The sequence below is a fragment of the Rhipicephalus sanguineus genome, chromosome 1, assembly GCF_013339695.2.
Source record: "Rhipicephalus sanguineus isolate Rsan-2018 chromosome 1, BIME_Rsan_1.4, whole genome shotgun sequence".
In the NCBI taxonomy this organism is placed as follows: domain Eukaryota; kingdom Metazoa; phylum Arthropoda; class Arachnida; order Ixodida; family Ixodidae; genus Rhipicephalus; species Rhipicephalus sanguineus.
Window position 1 is genome coordinate 1,599,345 of NC_051176.1, and position 24,463 is coordinate 1,623,807.

The window sequence follows — 24,463 nt, forward strand, 5'->3', positions numbered from 1 at the left end:
TCAGTTGGTGCCACGTCGGCGTTTGATTGGATCGCACAGCGCAGGTAGCATCGCCTTCAGCCTGACACCCTGCAGCTGTAGCTCGGCACGAGAGGTGTCACGATGCTCGCGAAACTGCTCTCGGATCCCCGCCACGGCGGCCGCATTTCGAATGGGGGCGAAATGCTGAGGTTAATCCTCCTGGCTGCTCCGGATTCAACGGCGTGCCTCGTGATCATATCGTGGTTTTTGGCACCTCAATAATAATTGCTATTATTATTAAGCAGCCACGTTTGTCGCAACGCCACACGATTATATCTTGAGCAATCTTATATGCAGGATTCGGTGTTTCATTCCATGAGCGTTGTACAAGAAGAACCTAGTGCCGTAGGTACACGAGAGGGAACGCTGTGCGCATATGGACAAAATGTGCAGTTGTATACAGTGTGTGTACACGTGAAAATCGTCCTTAAAGGGCCGCTCACCAGGTTTAACAATATTGAGCTGACGAGCGCAATGCATGCACTGGGCGTTCACGATCACGTCTGCCAAAATTTGCAACGCTACGCGCCGCGTAAATGGGTCAAATTTCAAGCTGAACGCTGCTTGCCCTTCTTCTCGCGGCCGCGTGCTCCCAGGGAATGAGGGGTATGACGTACACGGTGGGATGGCCCTACGTAGATGGTAGTGCAGTGACGACGCTCCTCTGCGTAGACGACTGTGCTCGCCAACAGTAGTACGTGACAATGCGATAATTATTTGACACGACGTGTAGTTTGTGTAATTTGTTGCTTGAATGGATGAATAAAGCTTGAGAGCAATAATAAAACACACAAACGGACTGTGTGCGTTTTCTTTTTTAATTTTTACTGGGAATCGCAGCGAGATTCGAGACTAATCTGCCTCCGTTTCGCACGCGTTCGTGTTCTCGCGCTTTCCGCATTGTTAGAATCGTACAGACGCCACCCCTTACAACGAAACTAATTTTCTGCCGCGTTCCAGCGCTCATTAGGCTCATTTATCCTCCCGCGTCTAACTAGATGTTCATGTGGCACACCGCTAGTCTCGCGTCCGTACAAATGTCGCAGCTTTCGTGCTCAGTAATAGGTTGAAAGCCAAGCGATCGGCGAGGGCGCATTCGGCATAACTTGCAGAGATGAAGCGCAAAGAACGCCGCCACAACACCGCTCGCGCCTCGGGGGCTCGGGCTGGTTCGGGCACGTCATGCGCTCGTGACATTGTTTGCGTATGACGTGTTCATGCGTATGCGTTATGCGATGCTCCCGCTCGCGTGCCGAAGAGGGCAGGGAAGGGAGTTTGCTTGCGAAGGCTACACGGGGCCAGGGGCAAGGGTTTGCAGCTCGCCTCCTCGCATCATGGTTTCGCGCCGTAGCAAATTATTGTTTTTCTCAGCGTCTAACGGACCGATTAGAAAAATCCTTGTGGCAGAATGCTCTTTATTGGGCTCCCAACAACTTCCCATATCTAACTAAAATTCGTTATGTCACCTGGTGCGGCGCCCTTTAATATCAGAAGCAAGCGTCAATCTTCCCACAACACGTGTATAAAACAGCCGAAATAGCGCAAAAGCTAGCCGAAAGGACACCGTCTTCGGTAAATCCTGTTCAGGGAGGTCAGACTAGCACTAGGCCACACCAAGCACTTCTCGCCCAAGTAGCGGAGCGCTTGAGCTAACACCTCCGAGAGTATGAATTCATTTTGCAATACCATTTGCAATCGCGTTCAATAGCTTCGCTGGCCAGTCATGTCAGTAAGGATGAGTGCAAATCAGTTTTTATGGCGTTGTTCGCAAAAGTGTCGCTTTGAGCCGGCGGCATAATTTATTTCGGGTTGTGTAGGCGCTGTTCAAATATCGACATATTTGATCAGCGCAGAAAGAACGAGGAGGCAATACAGGCGCTGACTTCAACTAAATTTTATTAGCGATGACGCTAGAAATATAGAAACCAAATGCCACAGGCTTGGTGTAGATTAAGGGGGTAACAGCGCGAACACACACCCACAAGAGAGGCGACACGGACACAGAAGCGCTGACTGACAACTGGTTTTAATGACAGCTTGGTGACCTATGTGACTATACTATTTAATATGTGCCAATTCACAATTGTTTAACGATACGCGTTTTGAGTTGTATGTGCACTATAGGCACGTGCCTTTGGTGATGCATAATCTTGTTTGATAAGCAGTTGATAATGGCTTAGCCATGTGATACGCAAAGAAGTGCCTTATATACGTGCCCTGCGTGGCATCTGTAGCCATTCACTCTGACGAAGGCAGGCCCTCCTGCCGAAGCGTTCGTAAAACTTGTGTTTCGCACGTTTGCTGACCTCTTTTTCAACCGCATACTAAAACGTGCGAAACACAAGTGCCAACACAAACACATGCACAAACACGCAAAAAGGAAAAACGTACACCCCGTACACACCCTGAAATAAATTATGCCCCCGGCTCAAAGCGACACTTTTGCGAACAACGCCATAAAAACTGCTTTGCATTCATCCTTACTGACATGACTGGCCAGCGAAGCCTATTGAACGCGATTGCAAAATGAATTCAGACTCTCGGAGGTGTTAGCTCAACACTCACAGCGGCAAGAGAGTACTCTTTGCGAGAGTAAACGCTTGTCCCATATTTCACTCCCTTTTCAGGTGTACTGGGAACTCTATGCTGCACAGAGTAGGCGCATGCTCTCTCGACAGAGTTCTGGAACTCTGTCTGAACAAGAGTGAACAAGCTCCCTCGCCAGAGTAAGGTCACGCTTTTGAAATGGAGTACATACACTCTCGGCTGGAATTACGCTACTCCCTCGCAGAGTTTTACAATGCTGGTTGGGGGCTTAGAGTGCATGAACTCCCTCAAAGAGGTGGCATGTACGCCAGAAAAGCAACGCCGGTCAACGAAACCACAATGCACACGCATCTCTGGCGATTCTCGCACTTTCCCTTAGCTCGGTTGCACTTTAATGTAAGAGTGAAAAGCTTTCGACGCTAAAATGCGAATTCTTCAACCTTCGCCAGCCACTTGCGCCGAGATCGGTCACACTCAATATGACCCGCACAACTCTGAGCGAAGGTAGGCCTAGCGCACCTGCCGAGTCCGTGTGTACATGCTGTCGGCGCTTCTGGGTTTAAGGATACGCAATTCCGACGTGTAAGAATGAGTGTACAGTATTGCTTTAATATCGGTTAACCTGAATGAACCATTTTTTCTTGCGTAGAGTGTCCGTACAAGAAGCGATGAGCATCGTTACGACGCGCTTTCAGCAAACGCACCCCGGCGGCCACCGAAAGCAGTCGGGCGCACTCGTCGGCACTGCGCTGACACGCACTTGTCAATTAGTGTGCGCCTTGTTGAACTAACATGATGGCATACTTTATTCCACGTTCAATTTGGTGCTTGGCGATCGGTTATGTATGTAGTTGCACCTATCCATTGAGATGCAAATCATTACACTGACACGGTCGATATACCGATGTATCGTCGATTGCACGAGAAAATACACGTTATTCAATGTCATTCGTGGTCGGCAGCTGTTTGCGTGTTATGAAGAAGAGAATTTTACTTGGAAAGGGAGATCGCATCTATCTTCAGTATGCGACCCGTAATGATGAAGCCGAGCGGTGAGCTCTGTCTTGACTAGTCTTTTTACGGCAAGAGCGTTGCGTTGGAGCGTGGCGTAGTGGTAGAGACTTCGGCTGCAAATCTGTGGGTGGCAGGTTCGATTCCTCCTGCCGAATGTTTTTTCCTTTTTCTTCACGGCTCTTTTTTTTTATATTTCAATAATGTCTCCTTATTCGTGTCTACCTTCATCATCAGCCTGTCTACGCCCACTGCAGGGCAAAGGCCTCTCCCATGTTCCGCCAATCAACCTGGTCCTGTGCTTTCTGCTGCCACGTTGTACCTACAAACTTCTTAATCTCATCTACCCACCTAATTTTCTGTCTCCCCCTCACGCGTTTGCCATCTCTTGGAATCCAGTCAGTTACCCTTAATGACCACCGGTTATCCTGCCGACGTGCTACATGTCCGGCCCATATCCATTTCTTGTTCTTGATTTCAACTATGATGTCCTTAACCCCCGTTTGTTCCCTGACCCACTCTGCTCTCTTCCTGTCTCTTAAGGTTACACCTATCATTTTCCTTTCCATCGCTCGCTGCGTCGTCCTCAATTTAAGTTGAACCCTCTTTGTAAGTCTCCAGGTTTCTGCTCCGTAGGTAAGTACCGGTAAGATGCAGCTGTTATATACCTTCCTCTTGAGGGATAGTGGTAGATTGCCATTCATGATTTGATAATGCTTGCCGAATGAGCCCCAACCCATCCTTATTCTTCTAGTTATTTCACTCTCATGGTTCGGCTCTGCCGTTACTACCTGTCCCAAGTAGACGTACTTCTTTACAACTTCCAGTGTCTCGCCACCTATCGCAAAGCGCTGTTCTCTGCCAAGATTGTTCCACATTACTTTAGTTTTATGCATATTAATTTTCAGACCTACTCTTCTACTTTCCGTATCCAGTTCAGTTATCATGAGCTGTAATTCGTCTCCCGCATTACTCATCAATGCAATGTCATCAGCGAATCGCAGGTTACTGAGATATTCTCCATTAACTCTTATCCTTAATTCTTCCCAATCTAGGGCCCTGAAAACCTCCTGTAAACACGCGGTGAATAGCATTGGAAAGATCGTGTCTCCCTGCCGTGCGCCCTTCTTTATAGGGATTCTGTCGCTTTCTTTATGGAGGACTATAGTGGCTGTGGATCCGATTTCTTCCATTATGTTTATATAGGCTTCGTCGATGCCCTGATTCCGCAGTGCCTGCATGACGGCTGATGTCTCCACCGAATCAAATGCCTTCTCGTAATCTATGAAGGATATGTATAGGGGTTGGTTGTATTCCGCGCATTTCTCTATCACCTGATTGATCGTATGAATATGGTCTATTGTTGAGAATCCTGTACGAAATCCTGCGTGGTCCCTTGGTTGATCGAACTCTAATGTCGTATTAATTCTGTTAGCAATTACTTTTGTAAATAGCTTGTAGACAACGGACAGTAAGCTTATGGGCCTGTAATTTTTCAGGTCCTTGACGTCCCCTTTCTTATGGGTCAAGATGATGGCATTCTTCCAAGATTCTGGTATCCTCCCCGTCGAGAGGCACGTCGTATACAGGGTGGCCAGTTTCTCTAACATAATCTCTCCACCGTCTTTCAACAGGTCTGATGGTACCTGATCCTCACCAGCTGCTTTGCCTCTTTGCATTCCCTTTAGGGCTTTCTTTACTTCTCCTGTCAGTACTGGTGGGATGTCAGATTCCTCTGCGCTATTACTCCTTCTTACGTTATCATCCTGACTGCCTCGGCTGCTGTACAGATCTCTGTAGAACTCTTTCGCTACCTCAACTATTCTATCCATATTGTTTGTGACCTTGCCTTCTTTGTCCCTTAATGCATACATCTGATTTTTGCCTATGCACAGTTTTGTCTTCATAGCTTTGAGGCTTCTTCCGTTCTTTAGAGCATGCTCAATTCTCTCCATCTTATACTTGCTTATGTCGGCTACTTTACGCCTATTGATTAACTTCGAAAGCTCCGCCAGCTCTATTTTGTCTGTTGCATTTGAGGCTTTCATAGATTGACGTTTCTTAATGAGGTTTTTCGTCTCTTGGGATAGCTTACCAGTGTCCTGTCTAACGGCTGTACCCCCGACTTCCACTGCACACTCCTTAATGATACTAGTCAGATTATCATTTATTGCCTCAACGCTAAGGTCGGTTTCCTCGGTTAAAGCCGCGTACCTATTCTGAAGTGAAACTCAGAGTTCCTGTACTTTCCCTCTCAGAGCTAGTTAATTAATCGGCTTCTTGCGTATCAGTTTCTTCCGTTCCTTCCTCACGTCTAGTTGAATTCTAGATCTTACCATTCTATGGTCACTGCATCGGATCTTGTTAACTACTTCCACATCCTGTACAATGCCCGGGTGGCCGCACATTATGAAGTCTATTTCATTTTTAGTTTCGCCATTAGGACTCCTCCACGTCCACTTACGAGTAGCCCGTTTTCTGTAGAAGGTATTCAAGATGCGTAAGTTATTGCGTTCTGCAAACTCTACTAGTAACTCCCCTCTGGCGTTTCTAGAGCCGATGCCATATTCTCCAACTGCATGATCTCCAGCCTGCTTCTTGCCTACCTTTGCATTAAAGTCGCCCATCAGTACAGTATACTGTGTCTTTACCTTACTCATTGCTGATTCTACGTCTTCGTAGAAGCGTTCAACCATTTGATCATCATGGCTGGATGTAGGCCTGTACCACCTTCATCTTGTACCTCTTATTAAACTTAATTACGATACATATCACCCTCTCATTAATGCTATAGTATTCCTTTATATTGCCAGCTATATTTTTATGAATAAGGAGCCCCACTCCTTGTTCTCTTCTGTCAGCTAAGCCACGATAGCATAGGACGTGTCCGTTCTTCAGCACTGTATAAGCCTCCTGTGGCCTCCTATCCTCACTGAGCCCTATTACATCCCATTTAACACCCTCTAATTCCTCGAATAGTACAGCTAGACTCGCCTCACTAGATTAAAGTTCTAGCGTTATACGTAGCCAAATTCAGATTCCGAAGGCGGCCTGTCCGGACCCAGAGATTCTTAGCACCCTCTGCTGCGTCGCAGGTCTGACCGCCGCCTTGGTCAGTTGCTTCGCAGCCGCTGGGGACTGAGGGCCGAGGGTTAATTGGCGTATTCATGTGGGAGGTAGTGGCCAAGTACTACACCAGGGTGGCCAGTTCTGCTCTGGTGAGGGAGTGCATTGCTGGCTGTGGTCGACAGTGAGGCTGCACCTGAGGCCTTTTTACACAATTCCATCATCACGCGGATTTTTTTTTAATCCGGTTGGGAATTGTCCGGCACCGGGATTCGAACCACGGACCTCTTGCATGCGAAGCTGATGCCCTACCACTACGCCATCGCTGCATCGCTTAATGTCTCCTTATTAGTGTCTACCTCATTGCAGTGGCAATTAGTTTTTGTCGTAAACTAAGTTGGCGATGCGTTAGAAGTTGCCGATATTCGAGGCTTCGAAGCTCCCTCTGTTGGCGTTTCAGAAACCAAAGGCTGAAGATCACAAACACTTTCTTTTGTTATTACTGAAAGCTATCCTATCAACTTGCACATTAAAGTGACATCTGTGGCGTCTGCGCTCGGAGGATTATGGTTAAGAGACAGTTATATATATCGCTCTGCGGCGTCGGCCAGAAGCTCGCGCTAGTTTGTATTCCGCCTGCTTGGCAGGGAGTTTCCGACCCTGTTCACGCTACGTCGGGCCGGGAGTTCCGTGGACTGGGAACTCTATCTGAGTAGCAGAGAGTTCGCGGTCTCTTTTGCTCTGCCTTCAAGGAAAGAGTAAGTTCCTTGACTGACTCTCCACTACTCCCCCAGGGCGTTGAAGAACTCTGGCGAGAGTAATACAGTCGCTCTACTCTTGCAGTACTCCCTCTACATCTGTGAGTGAAGAGCTCGGCTACTTGGGCGAGAAGTGCTTGGTGTGGCCTAGTCTGACCTCCTTGAACAGGATTTACCGAAGACTGTGTCCTTTCGGCTAGCTTTCGCGCTATTTCGGCTGTTTTGTACACGTGTTGTGGGAAGATTGATGCTTACGTATGATATTAAGGACGATTTTCACGTGTACACACACTGTATACAACTGCACATTTTGTCCATACGCGCACAGCGTTCCCTCTCGTGTACCTACGGCACTAGGTTCTTCTTGTACAACGCTCATGGAATGAAACACCGAATCCTGCATATAAGATTGCTCAAGATATAATCGTGTGGCGTTGCGACAAACGTGGCTGCTTAATAATAATAGCAATTATTATTGAGGTGCCAAAAACCACGATATGATCACGAGGCACGCCGTTGAATCCGGAGCAGCCAGGAGGATTAACCTCAGCATTTCGCCCCCATTCGAAATGCGGCCGCCGTGGCGGGGATCCGAGAGCAGTTTCGCGAGCATCTTGACACCTCTCCTGCCGAGCTACAGCTGCAGGGTGTCAGCTGAAGGCGATGCTACCTGCGCTGTGCGATCCAATCAAACGCCGACGTGGCACCAACTGAGGAACCGACAGTGTACGTACATTACTGGACGCGTCTCATTAACGAGCACTGTGCGCACGTGTTTGGTCCCAGTGCGGGTCTACAGGAAGCCAATGGGTGCTAAATTAGGCGTCGCTATCGCAGCACTGGAAGTTGTAAAGGAGTATGTCTACTTAGTACAGGTAGTAACCGCGGAGCCGAACCATGAGAGTGAAATAACTAGAAGAATAAGGATGGGATGGGGCTCATTCGGCAAGCATTATCAAATCATGAATGGTAGTCTACCACTATCCCTCAAGAGGAAGGTATATAACAGCTGCATCTTAGCGGTACTTACCTACGGAGCAGAAACCTGGAGACTTACAAAGAGGGTTCAACTTAAATTGAGGACGACGCAGCGAGCGACGGAAAGGAAAATGATAGGTGTAACCTTAAGAGACAGGAAGAGAGCAGAGTGGGTCAGGGAACAAACGGGGGTTAAGGACATCATAGTTAAAATCAAGAAGAAGAAATGGTTATGGGCCGGGCATGTAGCACGTCGGCAGGATAACCGGTGGTCATTAAGGGTAACTGACTGGATTCCAAGAGATGGCAAACGCGTGAGGGGTAGACAGAAAATTAGGTGGGTAGATGAGATTAAGAAGTTTGTAGGTACAACGTGGCAGCAGAAAGCACAGGACCGGGTTGATTGGTGGAACATAGGAGAGGCCTTTGCCCTGCATTGGGCATAGACAGGCTGATGATGATGATCGCGGCACGCCTGCCGGCCACTGTCAAGCCCGCACAAAATGGGCTTAAACTGCGCATGAGATCTGCTACCCTTGGCCGAACTTGTGGCCGGTAAATGAAAACTCAAACTGCAGCAATACGCGCTGTACACTAATAGCGGCAAACAGGGTGTCGGCCTTGGATAAACAACCGCGGCAAGGCGCGGCGGCATTTTATACATGCGGCATCGAACATTCGAGCCTTATTGCTGGTGGCCGCGTTAGTTCCAGAATAATCTCAGCTGTTCGCGTTTGCGCGCTTAAACCTATAAGAAGATTCAAACATAACTTGGAAGTTTTCCAGATATTAGGGCGCAGCCTGCGCAAAGCAGCGGCTACGTGTGCAACGGACTTGTTAAATAAGAATAATAAAAGAAGCGTGCGTGGCAATATATATATATATATATATATATATATATATATGTATATATATATATTATATATATATATATATATAATATGCGAGGATGAAGTTCAATGGATCCGGTGGGAAATGCAGCTGAGAGAGGACGACAAGCGTGCAAAAGAAGCTTTACTAACGTTTCGGCAGCTGAGGGCCTGCCTTCGTCACTCTGATGAAGGTACGCCCTCAGCTGCCAAAATATATATATATATATATATATATATATATATATATATCCCCTTTTACGCTCGTAAAAGGGGATATATATACATACTGAGATATCTCAGGGATAAGTCCGCTGCTCTTGTGTCACCCGACTGTGACACAACAGCGTGTGCATTCTAAAAAGACAGGGCGTGCAAACACGGACACTTCTTTCTTGTGTCCGTGTTTACACGCCCTGTCTTTTTAGAATGAATACTTACCGACTAGCTCAGCTCTCTGTTATTCTAAACAGCGTGTGCACCCAACTTGATAGCCAGGACGATTACTTCGCGTAATGGCTTTGAAACGAATCTGTAGAAAACACTATGAGGAAGATGCGCAATCGGGTTCCGTGGGCTGGAGTAGGCCATAGCATGTAGGTGTATATCAACCGCGTAAATCCAACTTTGCCTGTGTATTTCACTTAGATCTGCCTTTCATTCCTAAGATGCCCTTACTATTCGAGTAAGTAAACGGAAGAAAAAAAGAAAAAAGAACCGCACTCCCCGCTTATGCATTCGGCAAAGCTGTCTTCTTCTCAGTCGATGCACTGCTCCTGACCCGGCCTCCTCCGAACAGTTTGTGCACCTAATGTGGCTTTGCACTGCCTCCGGGATCAGAGGTATTGCTAGCTTTCTGCTCCTCACCTGGTTTTGCACTGCCTCCGTGATCGGCCCACCTTTTACCGAGCGACGATATCATGTGATGATGTCGTCACGTGACGTCACGTTGTGTGCAGTCACGATGGCGTCACGTAATGATGCGACGTTGCAGTGCCGTCATGACGACGTTATTACGTGATTTTTTGCATCACTCGTGTTGGCGCCGACGCCGCGAGACGACGACGGTAATTTTCGCGTTTGATAAGGCACCTAAAGCTTTCGCCTTAAAAGAAACTAGCAATGAACGAAATAAAATGGGTCTTGCGCCGTTTGCAAGGCCATATGCCGGAGCGGGAGTAAACGCGTGCGCTCTTTCGCTCAGATCACCGACGGACTGCTGGCCGAGGTGGACACGGCGTTCGCTAAAGCGAAACAAGCGGCCGCCGAGGGCGAAAGGATCCTCGAGGAAGCCCAGAACACGCTCCAGGTGCTCAAAGGTACGTCTACCGCGCAACTAAGTGCTTTTTTTCCCCTGTCCAATTGGGGCTACGAAGTTTAGCCAAAACAGTGCTAGGATATTAATTAATAATATCTGGGGCCCCAAAACCACGATATGATTATAAGAGACGCCGTAGTGGAGGGCTCCGGAGATTTCGACCGCCTGGGGTTCTTTAACGTGCACCTAAATCTAAGTACATGGGCCTCAAGCATTTTCGCCTTCATCGAAAATGCAGCCGCCGCGATTCGATCCCGCGACCGTCGGGTCAGTAGTCGAGTACCATAACCACTAGACCACCGTGCCGGGGCGCATAATTTTCTTTCCTCGGGGGATCGCGCACGCGAGAAAGAGAAGGGAGGAGTGCGAGGAGGAAACCGCGACGGGCGGACGGCTGTTCTACCGCCGGCCTGCACCACCGGCAGGACGTCCCGAGACGTTGTTTTCACAACTCGCCCGTCTAGGGCGGGGCTTCTGCTCCGCGACGTCATTTGTCACGTGCGAGGCAGTTTATTTTTCTCTCTCTCTTTTCTGTTTGGTTTGATGCGCGCATTGCACGGGCGCGGTGACTAGTACAGTTGTCCAATGTAGCGCGTGCAGTGCCGGTTTGGCCACACTTCGGTGTCTGCGTTGTCGGCGTGCCCGCGCGTCTAGAGTTTGGTGTCAGCTACTAACTAGGACATATCTACTAGCGTGAAAAACACAAAGGACGAGTAAACACGGCAGACAGAAAGCAGCTCTAATCTGCCGTATTTACCTCGTCCTTTGTGTTTTTCGCGCTAGTAGATACGTCCGCAGTTAATACGCACCAAACTAGTCCCACTCGCTTCTCTAATTCAGCTACTACTTCGCGTACGCAGCTACGAGAAACGGGGCAAATAAGGAATTAATGAATTAAGTGTGTTTAAAGCGGCTCTTCGTCCCGGGTCAGACGTTGCACCACGTACTACTGGTACTGCGTATTTTCTGTTTGTGTGTGTGGGTGTGTGTGTGTGTGTGTGTGTTGTGTGTGTGTGTGTGTGTGGTGTGTGTGTGTGTGTTTTATACACCATCAGAAGGGGGAAGGCTCGTTTCTAGGAGAAGCTATCGCATTGTGTGCGTGTGGCGCGCATGCGCGTGCGCGCTGCTTCGTAAGGACTACACTCTTGACGTTTCTCCGGCGTACTAATGAGCGGCAATGTTGACCTAGAGCGCCCATTCTAGAAGTCATACAAGCATACGCAAGAACTATGTAAAGAGGAGTCAGACAACCTTCCCACCCGGAATGAAACTCCTGGAACTACGTCCCTTACGGCTAGGCTTTTTGTATTTTCTTTTGCATGGTCGGCTCAGGATCTAGATGTTATGTATCCATCCTGTTGAGCGCCGATTATATGATCCCTGTACTTCTCACATTATATTCTGTGCTTGATAATGTGAGCTCGTGTACAACATGCAACCACTCGTGTTCATCGTAGCAGTGTTTGTAGATTTCGCAATTATTGATAATTTCCAAAGCTAACCACCAGCTGAAATGCTGAACAGGAAATAAGTCTCAATTTATCAGCATTACGTGCATTTCATATACACTCGGATTTGTATCTGTAGACTGCAGCTAATGAATTTGAAGGCCATCAGTCTTAACGTATGAGAAGTAAGCATGTCATTGAGATTAGGTTGTTGGGCCGCCTCCTCCAGCTTGATATCTACCAGTGTTGCGGAGTTGCCACTCCGCAATTGGAATGAATCCGGAATCATTCCGCATTTTCGCGACCCTGTAATGGAATGGAATGGCATGGGGACAACGCTTGGTGGAATGGAATGGGAATGGAATTAAGCGCCTTTTGTACGGAATGGAATGGGAATGGAATTGCGTCTTTTTCCGTAAATAGAGCACGTTTTTGTCTATGCGCTGTTTTTCAAACTTCAACATTAGTAAGTTAGAGCCTCGAATTTAGCAATAAAGCCGTATTTTTTAAATGGCTTGGCTGATTACAAGCACGATACATTTATAAGCAACGCGCCGACTACCAACCGAGGCATAAGCTAGTGTACAAACAAATGTATTATCCCAGAAGATACTGAAGGGAGAAAACAAATTATCCTGCGAGTTGGTTCCCATTGAGACCCCCACACGAAAGTAACACATACTCTAAGCACAGCCTGATCTTTATCTCACGAGCACTTTAGTACCTGACACACGTGAATAACCCCTTTCGATTTTAGGTACCCAGACCAAATGCCATCTTCATGCTTTAAGTCCTGCAAGTGCCTTCTGAGAATAGGCTCCTGAAACATCAACAGTACGCTCATCGTCGACCACGCAGATTCGCACTACGCGCTCAAAAGCTAACAGGACTCACGCAGCTCACTCGCGCCAAACCAGTCAAACTTGGTCGGACAGGGAGCGGGCGCCGAGCGCCAGCGCCTCCTCTCCCCCTCATAAAAAAAGAAACAAAAAAGAGAACGCACGATCCCTCGAGGAAACAAAATTACGCATACCTCAGCTCTCGGCGCGTCTGGACGCGTCACGTATGTTGGTGTCGCCAGGTAATGGTCGAGTATAGTTAATATCCTAGCGTTAATATCCTGGCGACACCAACATGCGTGACGCGTCCAGACGCGCCGAGAGCTGAGGTATATATATATATATATATTATATATATATATATATATATATATATATATATATATATATATATATATATATATATATATATATATAACGGCGTGTACGCGGATGGCAGAAAATACAGCAGCACGTCGCATGCGTCATCAATGTAGCGCATGGCACTGGTGTGAAAGGGCGATTACATAGACGACGTATTGGGCCGTGGAGGACTCGTACAAGTCGCCTTTCAGGAATGTATCGCAACGCGAGAGCGAAAGTATGACGTCTGGCATTTATCAACTCACAAGCCCGAGATGTCACGGCCGCTAACATGAAAAAGAAAAAAAAAATTACCATAAACTCGTTTCGGACGCCATCGTGCACAGCTTGATAGGCGAAAATTATGCATGATCAAGATTACGAGCATGAAGACGGTCTTGAGCGTCTCATCTGCTTGGCGTTGATATCTATGGCGGGGCCCGTATTCAGAAGCTTTTTCGCTGGAATCGTTCGTAAGTGAAACGTGTAGCGCGTTCTGATGCTGGATGTAATATTAGCGAAGGCGGTCAGTGGCGTGGATCACTGTGGATTCCTGCCTGTTTGGGGCAAGCATGCGTATGTTGAGTCTGTATAGGCGCGGTCAAGCACAGGGGCTGCAGGACTTTGTCCCGTCACAGCCAGTGAATTCTAGCGTCAAGCGTGCGTAAAGGAAAGCCGGTATGCTGTCGTGGTCCTTCTTTCCGCCTGCCGCCTTCCCCTTACAAGCGATGCAAATTCTGAAGCCGAATTCACGAAACTTAGCGGAATCAACAGTGCAACCCCAGACGTCATATTTTTGAGCGCAAACAGGAAGAAAGAGAACGAACTGGCTGAGAAGAGGAGAAGACAGGGCAAGCGCTAAACAACGACTGGCTTTATGTAGGAAAGAAAACCACGGAAAAGACAGATCACCTAAAGCGCATGCGCGCAGCCGTAGCATAGCTAATCAATCATCGACCTGAACAGTCTGAACTCGTTGCCGTACAAATGTATTAACGTGTCACTAATACACTCTGTGCCCTTGCTCTTAATATGGAAAGCTTCCAGCAACTCCCTTCCCAAGGTATCACCACGCCTGCCCACAACCTTAATCTCGCTTAGCCGCGGTGCACACGTGCAGGCTGTGCAATGCGCATTACTACCATTTTTCAACGACAAGTCATGTTCCCGCGCACGATCGTTGATGCACCTCCCGGTTTGACCTATGTAGGTCTTCCAACATGATAGTGGTACGGGATACACGACGCCTATTGCGCACATCACGTACGGTCTGGCATGGATATTTTTGCATTGGGAAGGGAGTTGCTGGAAGCTTTCTATATTAAGAGCTAGGGCACAGAGTGTATTAGTGACACGTCCATACATTTGTACGGCAACGAGTTCAGACTGTTCAGGTCGATGATTGATTAGCTATGCTACGGCTGCGCGCATGCGGTTTAGGTGATCTCTTTTCCATGGTTTTCTTTCCTAAATAAAGCCAGTCGTTGTTTAGCGCTTGCCCTGTGCACTGTCTTCTTCTCTTCTCAGCCGGTTCGTTCTCTTTCTTCCTGTTTGCGCTAAAAATCTGGGATACAACACCAACTAGCCCGCGAAGAAGTTTTATTGACGGAGCACAAGAAAACACCGCGCAATATACGCTTGCGCACTCCTAAACGAAACAAAGGATTATAAACGTAGATGAAAATATATCCGCTAACCGTGCACGTCCGAGCGAGTTTTTTCTTCCCTGCCTGGTTACCTCCATGTCGCCCAAGCACCCACTGCAATCACCAAACTTGTCTTTCGCAAGTGCTCGTATACCTTGGCCGGCTGGCTTCTCTAATGACACGAGGGTTCGCTGAAATATTCTCGTTGAATGGCGCAGAGTTCGACGAAAACGTCAAGGCCAGCAAGGACAAGGCATCGGCGGCGCTGCAACGCGTGCCCGAGATCCGGGCGCTCGTCGAGGAAGCCGAGAACAAGACCCGGGATGCCCGGGGCGCGCTCAAGGACGCCGAGGCAGACGCCAACGCTGCCAGCGACATCGCAAAGGAGGCACAGAGGATCGCCGAGCAGGCCTCCAAGGTGCCGCACTTGTTGCTGAGCTTGCCGCTTCCTAGACTTATTTTACGTAAGACGCGTCGCCACCCTGGGCTTATGTGAAACGAATGTTTGCTTATTTTTTTTGTTCATCGCGTCGTGAATTGATCAGGTCCGACTGTTACGATGTGTTCACCGTCGCACTGTTCGTTTAGTTGAGTGTACGAAAGGGCAAAGGTCCAGTATGGCGGCACCTAAACCCATCCGTAAAGTAGTCTATACAGACTGTAAAAGCCAAGCAAAAAAGAACAAAATTGAGGGGGCGAGCCTGGGGTGCACTGATGTGACACAGGCCGACATCTCTTGCGGGACGCGAAAGGTGCGCTCTCTAATTGTGCGCAAAGAATACTGTTGAGGGTTACGTGCATCTGCACGCTGCCGTACCGCTATAGTGGTTCATACTAAAAGCGTTTGCACCCTTAAGGGTGTTTCATTGTCCCACAGGGGACACCCTTTTCACTGTAAAAGGTTTTACTGCGCGCGAGCTCTCAGTGTATGCACAGTGAAAAAGGGCGTATTTAGACTAATCACTCTGGCCACCCGCTGCGCGCACAAATATCTGACGCGGCAATTCAGCAGTGATGTAGATACGTGACTTGAATTATTGCACTTTTCAGGTTGTCGCCGGTTGCAGCTATCATAATTTTTACTTTGCATTCAAAAGTCCGCAAACAAGAAAACTGTACCTATTCCCGCATACGATACGTTCTTAGCCCTCGCGTTAGCCACGAGACAACCGAGTACCATTTGTGTACATCTGCAAAGGTGCTGAAAGTATTTAGTGTGTACGTCTGGTATTACATGAACCGTTTTTTGTTGGACCAAGCCGAGGAGGACGTTGTTTGGTCTGAATTCTAGCGTGGAATTGATGAGAGACGTTCGTGAAGAAACAGCTGGCCGCGGGTGGGTTACGATCTGTACCATCCGTAGTAGCACGTCAGACAGCTAAGTTCGAGGTCGCGGGTTCGATTGCTGGCCACGCATTTCGATGGAGAGTAGTCACATTTAGGTGCGCGTTACAGAACCTCAGGTGGTCGAAATTTGTGTCGTTTTGGGACACCCCACGTATCAGCCATTATTATTATTCAGACAGTTATTCGATGGCTCTTTCGTGAGTGTGCTGCTGCTTCGAGCCGAACTGGCAGCGGAGCAGTGGTCGTCTTCCGGGCGCTCAGCCAAGGTAGAGGAGCATCGCCGAAAGGAAGTGAAAACGTTGCAAATCTCCAGTTGTGAAGTGCTGCCGGTTCCCATAGAAATCGCACGAAAATGGAAGACCACTTTCTGCCGCAGCTGTGCTGCGCGTAAACAGCGCCTCCAACTTGCTCCATAACAGGTCTTCATTCTCTTGTGCTTTTTTATCGGCAGTATTATTTATTTGAAATGTATACACGAACATGCAAGTACACAAATAAATAGGGAGAAGCAGGCTGACAACGGCCTGGCCGCGTGTTCTGCTTTCACGCTTGACTTCTTGCCAGCCCGAGCGCTGTCAGGCGCGCATTGGCAGTGTCCACTTAGTTGGGAACAGTTCGATGGCTCATCGCTTGTGGAGCACTGGAAAATAAAACGCTCACCTGCACTGCAGTCGCACGTCGTAACCCACGGTCTTCATCTGTGCAATGCACTTTCCAATTATTTGGAAACCGCTCTGCAGCACTCTGCGATTCTTCTCTGACGGCGTACACGTCATTACTAGCGTACATCTTTGTTCCAATCGAAGAGCAACTATTTTCGGAATACTTTTTTGCACCTTGAATTCTACAGAAGTCGCAGAATAAGACTCGATGGTCGCACTCGCAGCAATTTCCACGCGGCAGCTGGTGACACTGTTGCAGGAGACGACAACGCGTGACGAACTCATTGGCGCTGCTCTGCCTGGCATTGCAACCCATATGTCTGAGAGACGGCTCCCATTGTTTCTCGTTTCCGGCTCACTTTTTTCCTCACTGTGGGAGCTCGTAGCTTGGTTTCGAGCGATAAGCGGCCCGAACAGGTCGTCTCTCGGGTGCCTCGATGTTTGAGTTGCTGACAGAGCGAATTTCTGTCGAAAAATTCACGCAGCTTCGCACTAGTTGTGCCAAACATGAAGGAAGGCCTTTCTTTCTCCCTGACTGCACTGTCTTTTTTGTCTCCGTTTATTTCCATTTCTTCCGTTCTGCTTCTCTGTTGCTTTCTATGTTTTTTCACTTCTCTCTTTCTTTATATGTTGCGTTTTACTCTCCCCTCCTTCTTCACCCTCACTTCCCTTTGCCACCCCGTTGCTATACTATACTATACAAGGTTATGCTATGCTTTGCTAGCGTGCCTGGACAGCCGAGTGGTTCAGACGATCGCCTTCGGGTACGCGGGCTCGAGTCCCGCTTCGCCAAGAATCTCTCTCTCTCTCTACTCGTTCTCTCGCCCAGCAATTGCATCCCGGACAAATCGGCGCCCGTGTTTGGGAGCGAAGGTGAAGACAAGAGCGTGTGCATGATAATTTCTGTTCACTCGTCCTATGCTCAGCTAAACAGCTCTGCTGTTGAAAAGTTAAACACAACTAAACCGGAGTCAGCACACTGTATTTATACACACACAAAACAACAACTAAGGTTGCCTTCTTGGAGAACAGCGGCCGCTGCAAACGTCGTCGCCGCCCTGAAACATGCAGACACGCACGTAAGCGACAGTCCTGACAGTGCGCCGCTGGCCCAACAGAGGGCGACAGCAGCAGCGCCGCCATACCAGCTCTCGAGGTCTGCACATAGGAGCGAAAGACGTCGGCGAAGAAAGCGCCATTGAAGCTACTTCTGTGGGCTTTTCCGCAGACACACTTCTTTTTCTGTTTTCTGTCTGATGCACGCGGTTTTCATTTGCAGGACGCGATCAATGTGCGCGACGAAGCGGACAACGCCAAGACGTCGGCGCGCCAGTTGGGAGACGAAGCCGAGGAGCTGGCTCGCAAGGTCGAGGACACTGATGCGCGCATGCGCGAGTTCGAGAAGCAGGCCCGTGATGACGAGGCACTCGCTAAGGAGGTGAGAGCTTCGGTGGGTTACGTGTACACGGCGCGCGAACGCGTTTTAGAAAGTACAGAACGTGTACAGAGAAGAGCTATTTCTCGTTCGTATCGTTACGGAGGAGTCGATCCTCACCTACGTCTATGCAAACCCTTTCATCTATTCAAGTCAGTGGGCGTGGCGTATCTGCGTGCCTTGTAAGCACATTGGAAGTTATGCGTCAGGTACAAACTGTGTACGCGAGAGCAGAGTGCATGCTCCTGCACGCATACTGAAGAACCGAGGCAAAAGGTTTTTTTTTTTTTTTTTAAGGGCAAAGCTGCTCGACGTAAAATGTCTGTCGTGAGCCAAAAGCCTCGCCTCGCGTTGCCTAGGAACCAGCCGCGCAGAAGCTGGGCGACACCTGGCATAGCCGCGCATGCGCGGAGTCAAGCCACGCCTACCGACGCAGACACCGCGTGCAACCGAGTTTCGCCGTGCCGCAGCTGGCCTGATGCAGACCGCGCATGCGCAGAGCCGAGTTTCGCCGTGCCTGGCCTTGCCTAGCAACCTGTAACGACGCAGCTGGCCTCCCATAACCGGCGTTCGCAGAGCTAAGAGAGGGGAGAGAAGGACGGTGGGGACAGCGATTTGAACACATTCAGAGTGGCAAGTAGTTCTTCGGCCAGGCACGCGGGATCCAATCGCCGGCTTTGCGGTGCCAAGCTTTGCGCGACCTTTATTTTTGTTCATACATTCTTCAGAACTATGCGCTAGCCAGTGCAGCGGGGCGTGCTAGCACTTGTTCATTCAATCGTCGGTGTCAGTAATTGTGCGCGACGTAATTAATATGACCAGTGAAGCTTTTTGCGCGTAGAAATAACGCAAATGCGCAATGTGGCTGTGTTCGTTCAACCCTGATGAAAACCAGCACCAAGCCAAGGAGGGGATTGTGCTGTTTCGAGTGCATTGTGTGGTGATTGTCATATAGCTGTGAAGAAAGTCAAGTTGACGAAAATACCAAACCTGCAAGCCAAAGGTATTTAGACATAGCAAAACGACGCTCTCGTCTTGTTCAATGCTTCATCGACAGGCCCTGGAAAAAGCCAACGAAGCCAGGACAGGTGCAAAGCAGGCCTCGGACAAGGTCAGAGCTGCCATGGCCACGGTCAACGACATTCTCAGGGCCCTGGGTATGTGGCTCAAAACCATGGAATCGCTTCAGTTTAACACGATAGAATTAATCGCGTGTGGCGGAAATTCCAGTGTCGGCGTCGGCCGGGAGCGAATAATCATCTTCATCAGGCCTCACCAGGCCACATCTTGTCAGTATGCCTCAGCAATCAGTCTGGCAAACATTGCACGTTACTGACGAATACTTCTTGAAGGATTGCTCAATCAGAGCCCGAGATCTGGCGTCTTGATTCTGTCCGTAGATCGCCTTATTTTGCCTCCAGCGGGTTTTAAAAGGAACTTTGCAATTTATCGACTCGTTTAGTCATTGCCATTCATTTGCCTGCAATACGGCTGTCTTTTCAGCGTAAAGGGGACCTAGTGAGTGGGTTGTTTTCTTTAACCTAGAGGAGTGGAATCCTATCGCGTCCTAAAGGCGAACCTCCAACATATCTTCTACAACTATGAACCCCACGGAACGCGCTCTAGCACAAGCAGTTATTTTGTCGGCGTCCTTTCTGTGTCCAAGGTTGGCGACTTGCCGTATCTTATTCCCCGTGCACTCACGCCTCTCGTCTTAAATACATAATATAGCGGAACAAAACAAGGACAGAGAAAGAAGCACACAGGACGACCGCACACAGGACGTCCTGTGTGCTTCTTTCTCTGTCCTTGTTTTGTTCCGCTATATTATGTATTTAAGTCAAGACCAACTAGCCCAAATTTCAGCTTTAACTGTGCCTCTCGTCTGCCGCTCCTTCTTTCTTTTCGAGCAGTGTTTATGTCGCACAAGAGCCACGCACTGCGCTAGCGGTCGTCCTGTGTGCTTCTTTCTCTGTCCTTGTTTTGTTCCGCTATATTATGTATTTAAGTCAAGACCAACTAGCCCAAATTTCAGCTTTAACTGTGCCTCTCGTCTGCCGCTCCTTCTTTCTTTTCGAGCAGTGTTTATGTCGCACAAGAGCCACGCACTGCGCTAGCGGTCGTCCTGTGTGCTTCTTTCTCTGTCCTTGTTTTGTTCCGCTATATTATGTATTTAAGTCAAGACCAACTAGCCCAAATTTCAGCTTTAACTGTGCCTCTCGTCTGCCGCTCCTTCTTTCTTTTCGAGCAGTGTTTATGTCGCACAAGAGCCACGCACTGCGCATGACTGCGCGCGGTACGTGCATTCTGTTTCGTCCTTGCCATTGGATAATTAGAATTAGTTTTTTCTTTATTACTTACAAGCGTTTCGTTTTTCAGGAGACGGAACTATATGGAGCTGTAAATAAGCCTGTTTGTGTCTTGGGCCCGTGTTTTCGCGCCTTACTTTCTTACACGGCGAGCCCATCACCTATCAACTTTGTCGACGAACCTGATTTCGTGCCAAATGAATCCGCGTATCGTGCATCTTGAATACTACGCGAAGCTCAAGGACGCATCGATACAAGTCTTCACAGTGTTAACTGGTTAGGTTTGCGTCATTGTCCGCGCTTCCATAATATATAAAGACGAGGCGTTGGCATTGCGTGTTGACCGCGCCCGAGTCGTCGTCTTCCCGAAGGAGTCTCTCTTGAGCCGCTCCCGCCCGCGTTCTACAACAGGCTGTGGCGACGTTCGATACTTGATGAAAAATGTGGGCCGGTCCCTAAGGAGGTGCACTCGCTTGCTTCCAATGGCTGTATTTACCTGCCCACTACTACCACTCGCCAGAGCTGTCTAATTTTGCCTAAAGAGGGCTAGATGATTCGTAATGATGGCTATTGTTGGTTTAATGACGGGAAATATTGGCTGGTGCTGAATAATGTTGCCTGTCTTCGTTGTTTTTCCCACCAACGCTGTCACCCTCATCCAATATTTATTTATTTATTTACTAGTACTGTCAACCCTCGTAGAGGATCATATCTATGAGCAGAGTTCTTTAATCATACGAGTTGCGAAACTCTCCATAGGCTCCATGTATCAGAATCCGGACACGCATTGGCCGAAATTGCGGGAGTATGCTGATTGTCGCGTCATCTGTTGAACAAGAAACAAACTAATAAACGCTCGCAACGACGCCATCGCTGCGTGCAGCGTTTAGCAACTTGCGAGAAGCGCTCGCAGGAAGCGGCGGCGTGGCGCTTTAGTGTTTTGTATTGCCGCTCTCAGATGGCGGGACAATCTGTTAACTCCCACAGGATCGGCCAATGGCTTGTCCGGGTTTCGGAACGCAGTTTCGGAACTGCTATGATTGAACAACTCTCAACTATGAGGACATTTAGATGCACTAAAATGTGCACAATGTGCGTAGCACTTGGATAAGAACATCGATCGAGTCTGTTGGTGCGCGCAGCGAACGTGGACAGCGTGGACCCGGGCCGGCTGGACCAGCTGGAGCGTCGCCTGATGGAGGCTGAGCGCGAGGCCGAGGCGGCGCGCCTGGACGAGCGGCTGGAAGAGCTTCGCGCAGCGCGCCAGCAGCAGCAGGGCTGGATGCACGACTACGAGGCGCAGATCGAGCAACTCAAGAGGGACGTGGCCAACGTGAAGGACATCAGCGACTCTCTTCCCGACCGCTGCTTCCGGCGCATCAAGCTGGAGCCATGAGTGTCGTCCATCCACTGGGACGAGGGTTGTGGGCGCCATTAGTGGGAACTCGTTTTGAAACGTTGTGTGTGTGGTTTTTTTCTCTTCCTTTTTATTAGTAATTCAGAACAGGTCACGCACGTGCATGTTTGCGTTGAGTTTCTCTCGCTCCCTCTAGCGTCATGCAACGGAACTGCGTGCTCCCAACGCTTCCCTCCGTGTCACGGCTAATTTGGGTTGAAAAATGTTAATGCGTTCTTCATTACATAATTTATGGGCACCAATCAGCTTCGGCAAGGATATGGGACAAACAGTGTTGGCCACGAAGTGCATTATCAAGTTTGCGTTTTTTGTTGCTATTCGTGGTGCAAAAAAGAGACCAGTACGCGACGAATCATTTATCTCACTTGTAAACTAGTACTTTGTACCGGATGGTTTACGCATGTTGGAATACAGGCGTAAACCATCCGTAAACCATTCGTAAGCCATGGCGAGAGCGTTCGGCGATTGTAATTGAGGGCTTTACCTGGTCACTTCGCGAAGCAAGAGCGGGAATACTGCCACTTACAAAGAAAAAACGCACGTAAGTGTCTGTACTTGACGGAAACTGTTTTTTGGAATGAACAACAGAACGCTGCCGACCAACGAACAAGACGGAAGGACTTCGCAATGAGTATGGAAAATAGTCTTTTCTTATTTCATAGGGCATTGCGTGAATACGCAGTTTGAGAAAGCTAATGGATCTTGATTATGGTGCTTGTAATTCTTTGGTCTGATGTTCTCTGTTTAAGCAAAAACGATTGTAGTTGAAGGGACCGCCCGCGGTCCCAGCCGCGTTGATGGGAACACTACGGGAGCTGTGAATGTCATAAGTTCGTTGTCTGTGTCGTAAACGAATGTATCTTGTTTCTGTTTCTTTTTTACATCGGCAAATCACGAGCAAAAAAAGTAAAAAAAGAAATGAAGTTCCCGCAATGTAATGAATGTTTTAAATGTGCGTTTCTCTTTACACTGTGAATGAGCTCTTCAGGCCAGTGGAGAATACACATCGTTGACATAACTTATTCAAGGAAAGCAGTGGACCAAGTTTTTCTTCTTGTACAGTTACAGGTTATATCGTACTTCAAAAGTCGTTCATTTTTCAGTCATCTGAAGTCGCTTAGAGAACGCGCGTCGCGTCTCTTGCGTGCTTTTATAATACTTAAAAGAAGTCTCCAGTGGAAGCGTTTTTGTTATTGTTTTCTTTTTTTCGCCTCACTTCAGAAACTGCATTTGAAGGGTTTTAAGTTATTGCAGTCGTACTCCGCGCGAGCTGTGCATAATCATTTCAAAACTCTTATGTGCCTTACACCCACCACACGTCGTGCGCTGAACGACTCCTTCCCACGACGAGCGCTTGCCGCGCATAAAGCGACGCGCAGCTTTTACAATGTGTCGAGCTGCAATAAAAATGAACCACCGCTCTTTTATTATTCTCTGCGTCCATGGGCGGGCGAACATCATGTGTACAGAGTGCAATAGTATGTACTAAGAGATTAGAAGAACTGAGCGGTGGGTGAGCTGGTATTGCATTCCGGACTACTAGACTGTAGGACGCATCTCATTTTTGTTTGTTCTTTGTATAGCCTTTCGAACATAATACAATTTTTTGTTGTTGTTTTTTATTCGCTACTCAGACAAAGTGTCATGGTAGAAGATGAAAAGTACTGGTTGTTCTGAGACTGCCACTGTGTACTGAATGCCAGAGCGATAACCAGTGCCCAAAAATATGCCGCGTATTTTTTTTTTTTAACGTCATGTGTGCATTTAATAAAGAACAATTAAACCCGTTGTTTCGTAGAGCTACTGTCTTTTATGTTTTGAAGCTACAGATTTATTTGAAACGACAGCAACGATCCCGCGGGAAAGCTTTCCCGCACCGATGTCGAAGCAGAGAGCTCAGGCGCCGCCTACATTTCTGCCGAACCACGATGTATAGCGGGCTCGATTCCCGGTAAGGGCATCTTAATGGGAGCCGGAAGAAAGCGCTTGTGAGCCGTGCTGGCTACGGGACCCCTTGCTCATCTGTTACCCTATCAACGATGCCTTCGCAGTTACTTGAGCGACGTCGCATTTTATGCATGTACCACCCTTTATGCATGTTTGTACGTGCACGTGTTATCTACACATGCAAAATTGAAAAACGTGGGATGGGGTGGTTGAACCCCGAACCACCCTTCCCCCCTTCCTGGCTACGCCATTGACATGTGAGAATTGTTAGAGGCTATGCGAAGACGCAAGGATGACATGATCAAACAATACGATCCGGCAGCAATAGGCTCTTTTAGCTGAGCGTCGCTTACGCTCAGCCCCTCGAAGATGGAGAGTCCCGAGAGAGTGCAGGGAACTGCGTAGATTTCGTGTTTTTGACGAGCGCGTTTTGACGAGACGTGGTCACCTCGGTTGCAAAACGATGGCGAAACCAAGTGGACGCGCCTTCGCGCTCCGGTCAG

At 48.5% G+C, this 24,463-nt stretch overlaps 1 protein-coding gene across 3 annotated transcripts in view; it reads left to right on the top strand.

Moving 5' to 3' along the window:
* The window catches only part of LOC119389207 (laminin subunit gamma-1), a 234,219-nt gene extending 210,416 nt beyond the window's left edge, over nt 1-23,803 (top strand). For all 3 annotated transcript variants that reach the window (XM_037656412.1, XM_037656427.1, XM_037656434.1), the window contains 5 exons: nt 10,455-10,569; nt 15,062-15,261; nt 18,132-18,290; nt 19,345-19,444; nt 21,739-23,803. In XM_037656412.1, the coding sequence (XP_037512340.1) occupies nt 10,455-10,569; nt 15,062-15,261; nt 18,132-18,290; nt 19,345-19,444; nt 21,739-21,992 (828 nt within the window). In that variant the 3' untranslated portion in view covers nt 21,993-23,803. The remainder of the gene's footprint in view (nt 1-10,454; nt 10,570-15,061; nt 15,262-18,131; nt 18,291-19,344; nt 19,445-21,738) is intronic.
* The last annotated feature ends 660 nt before the right edge of the window (nt 23,804-24,463 follow it).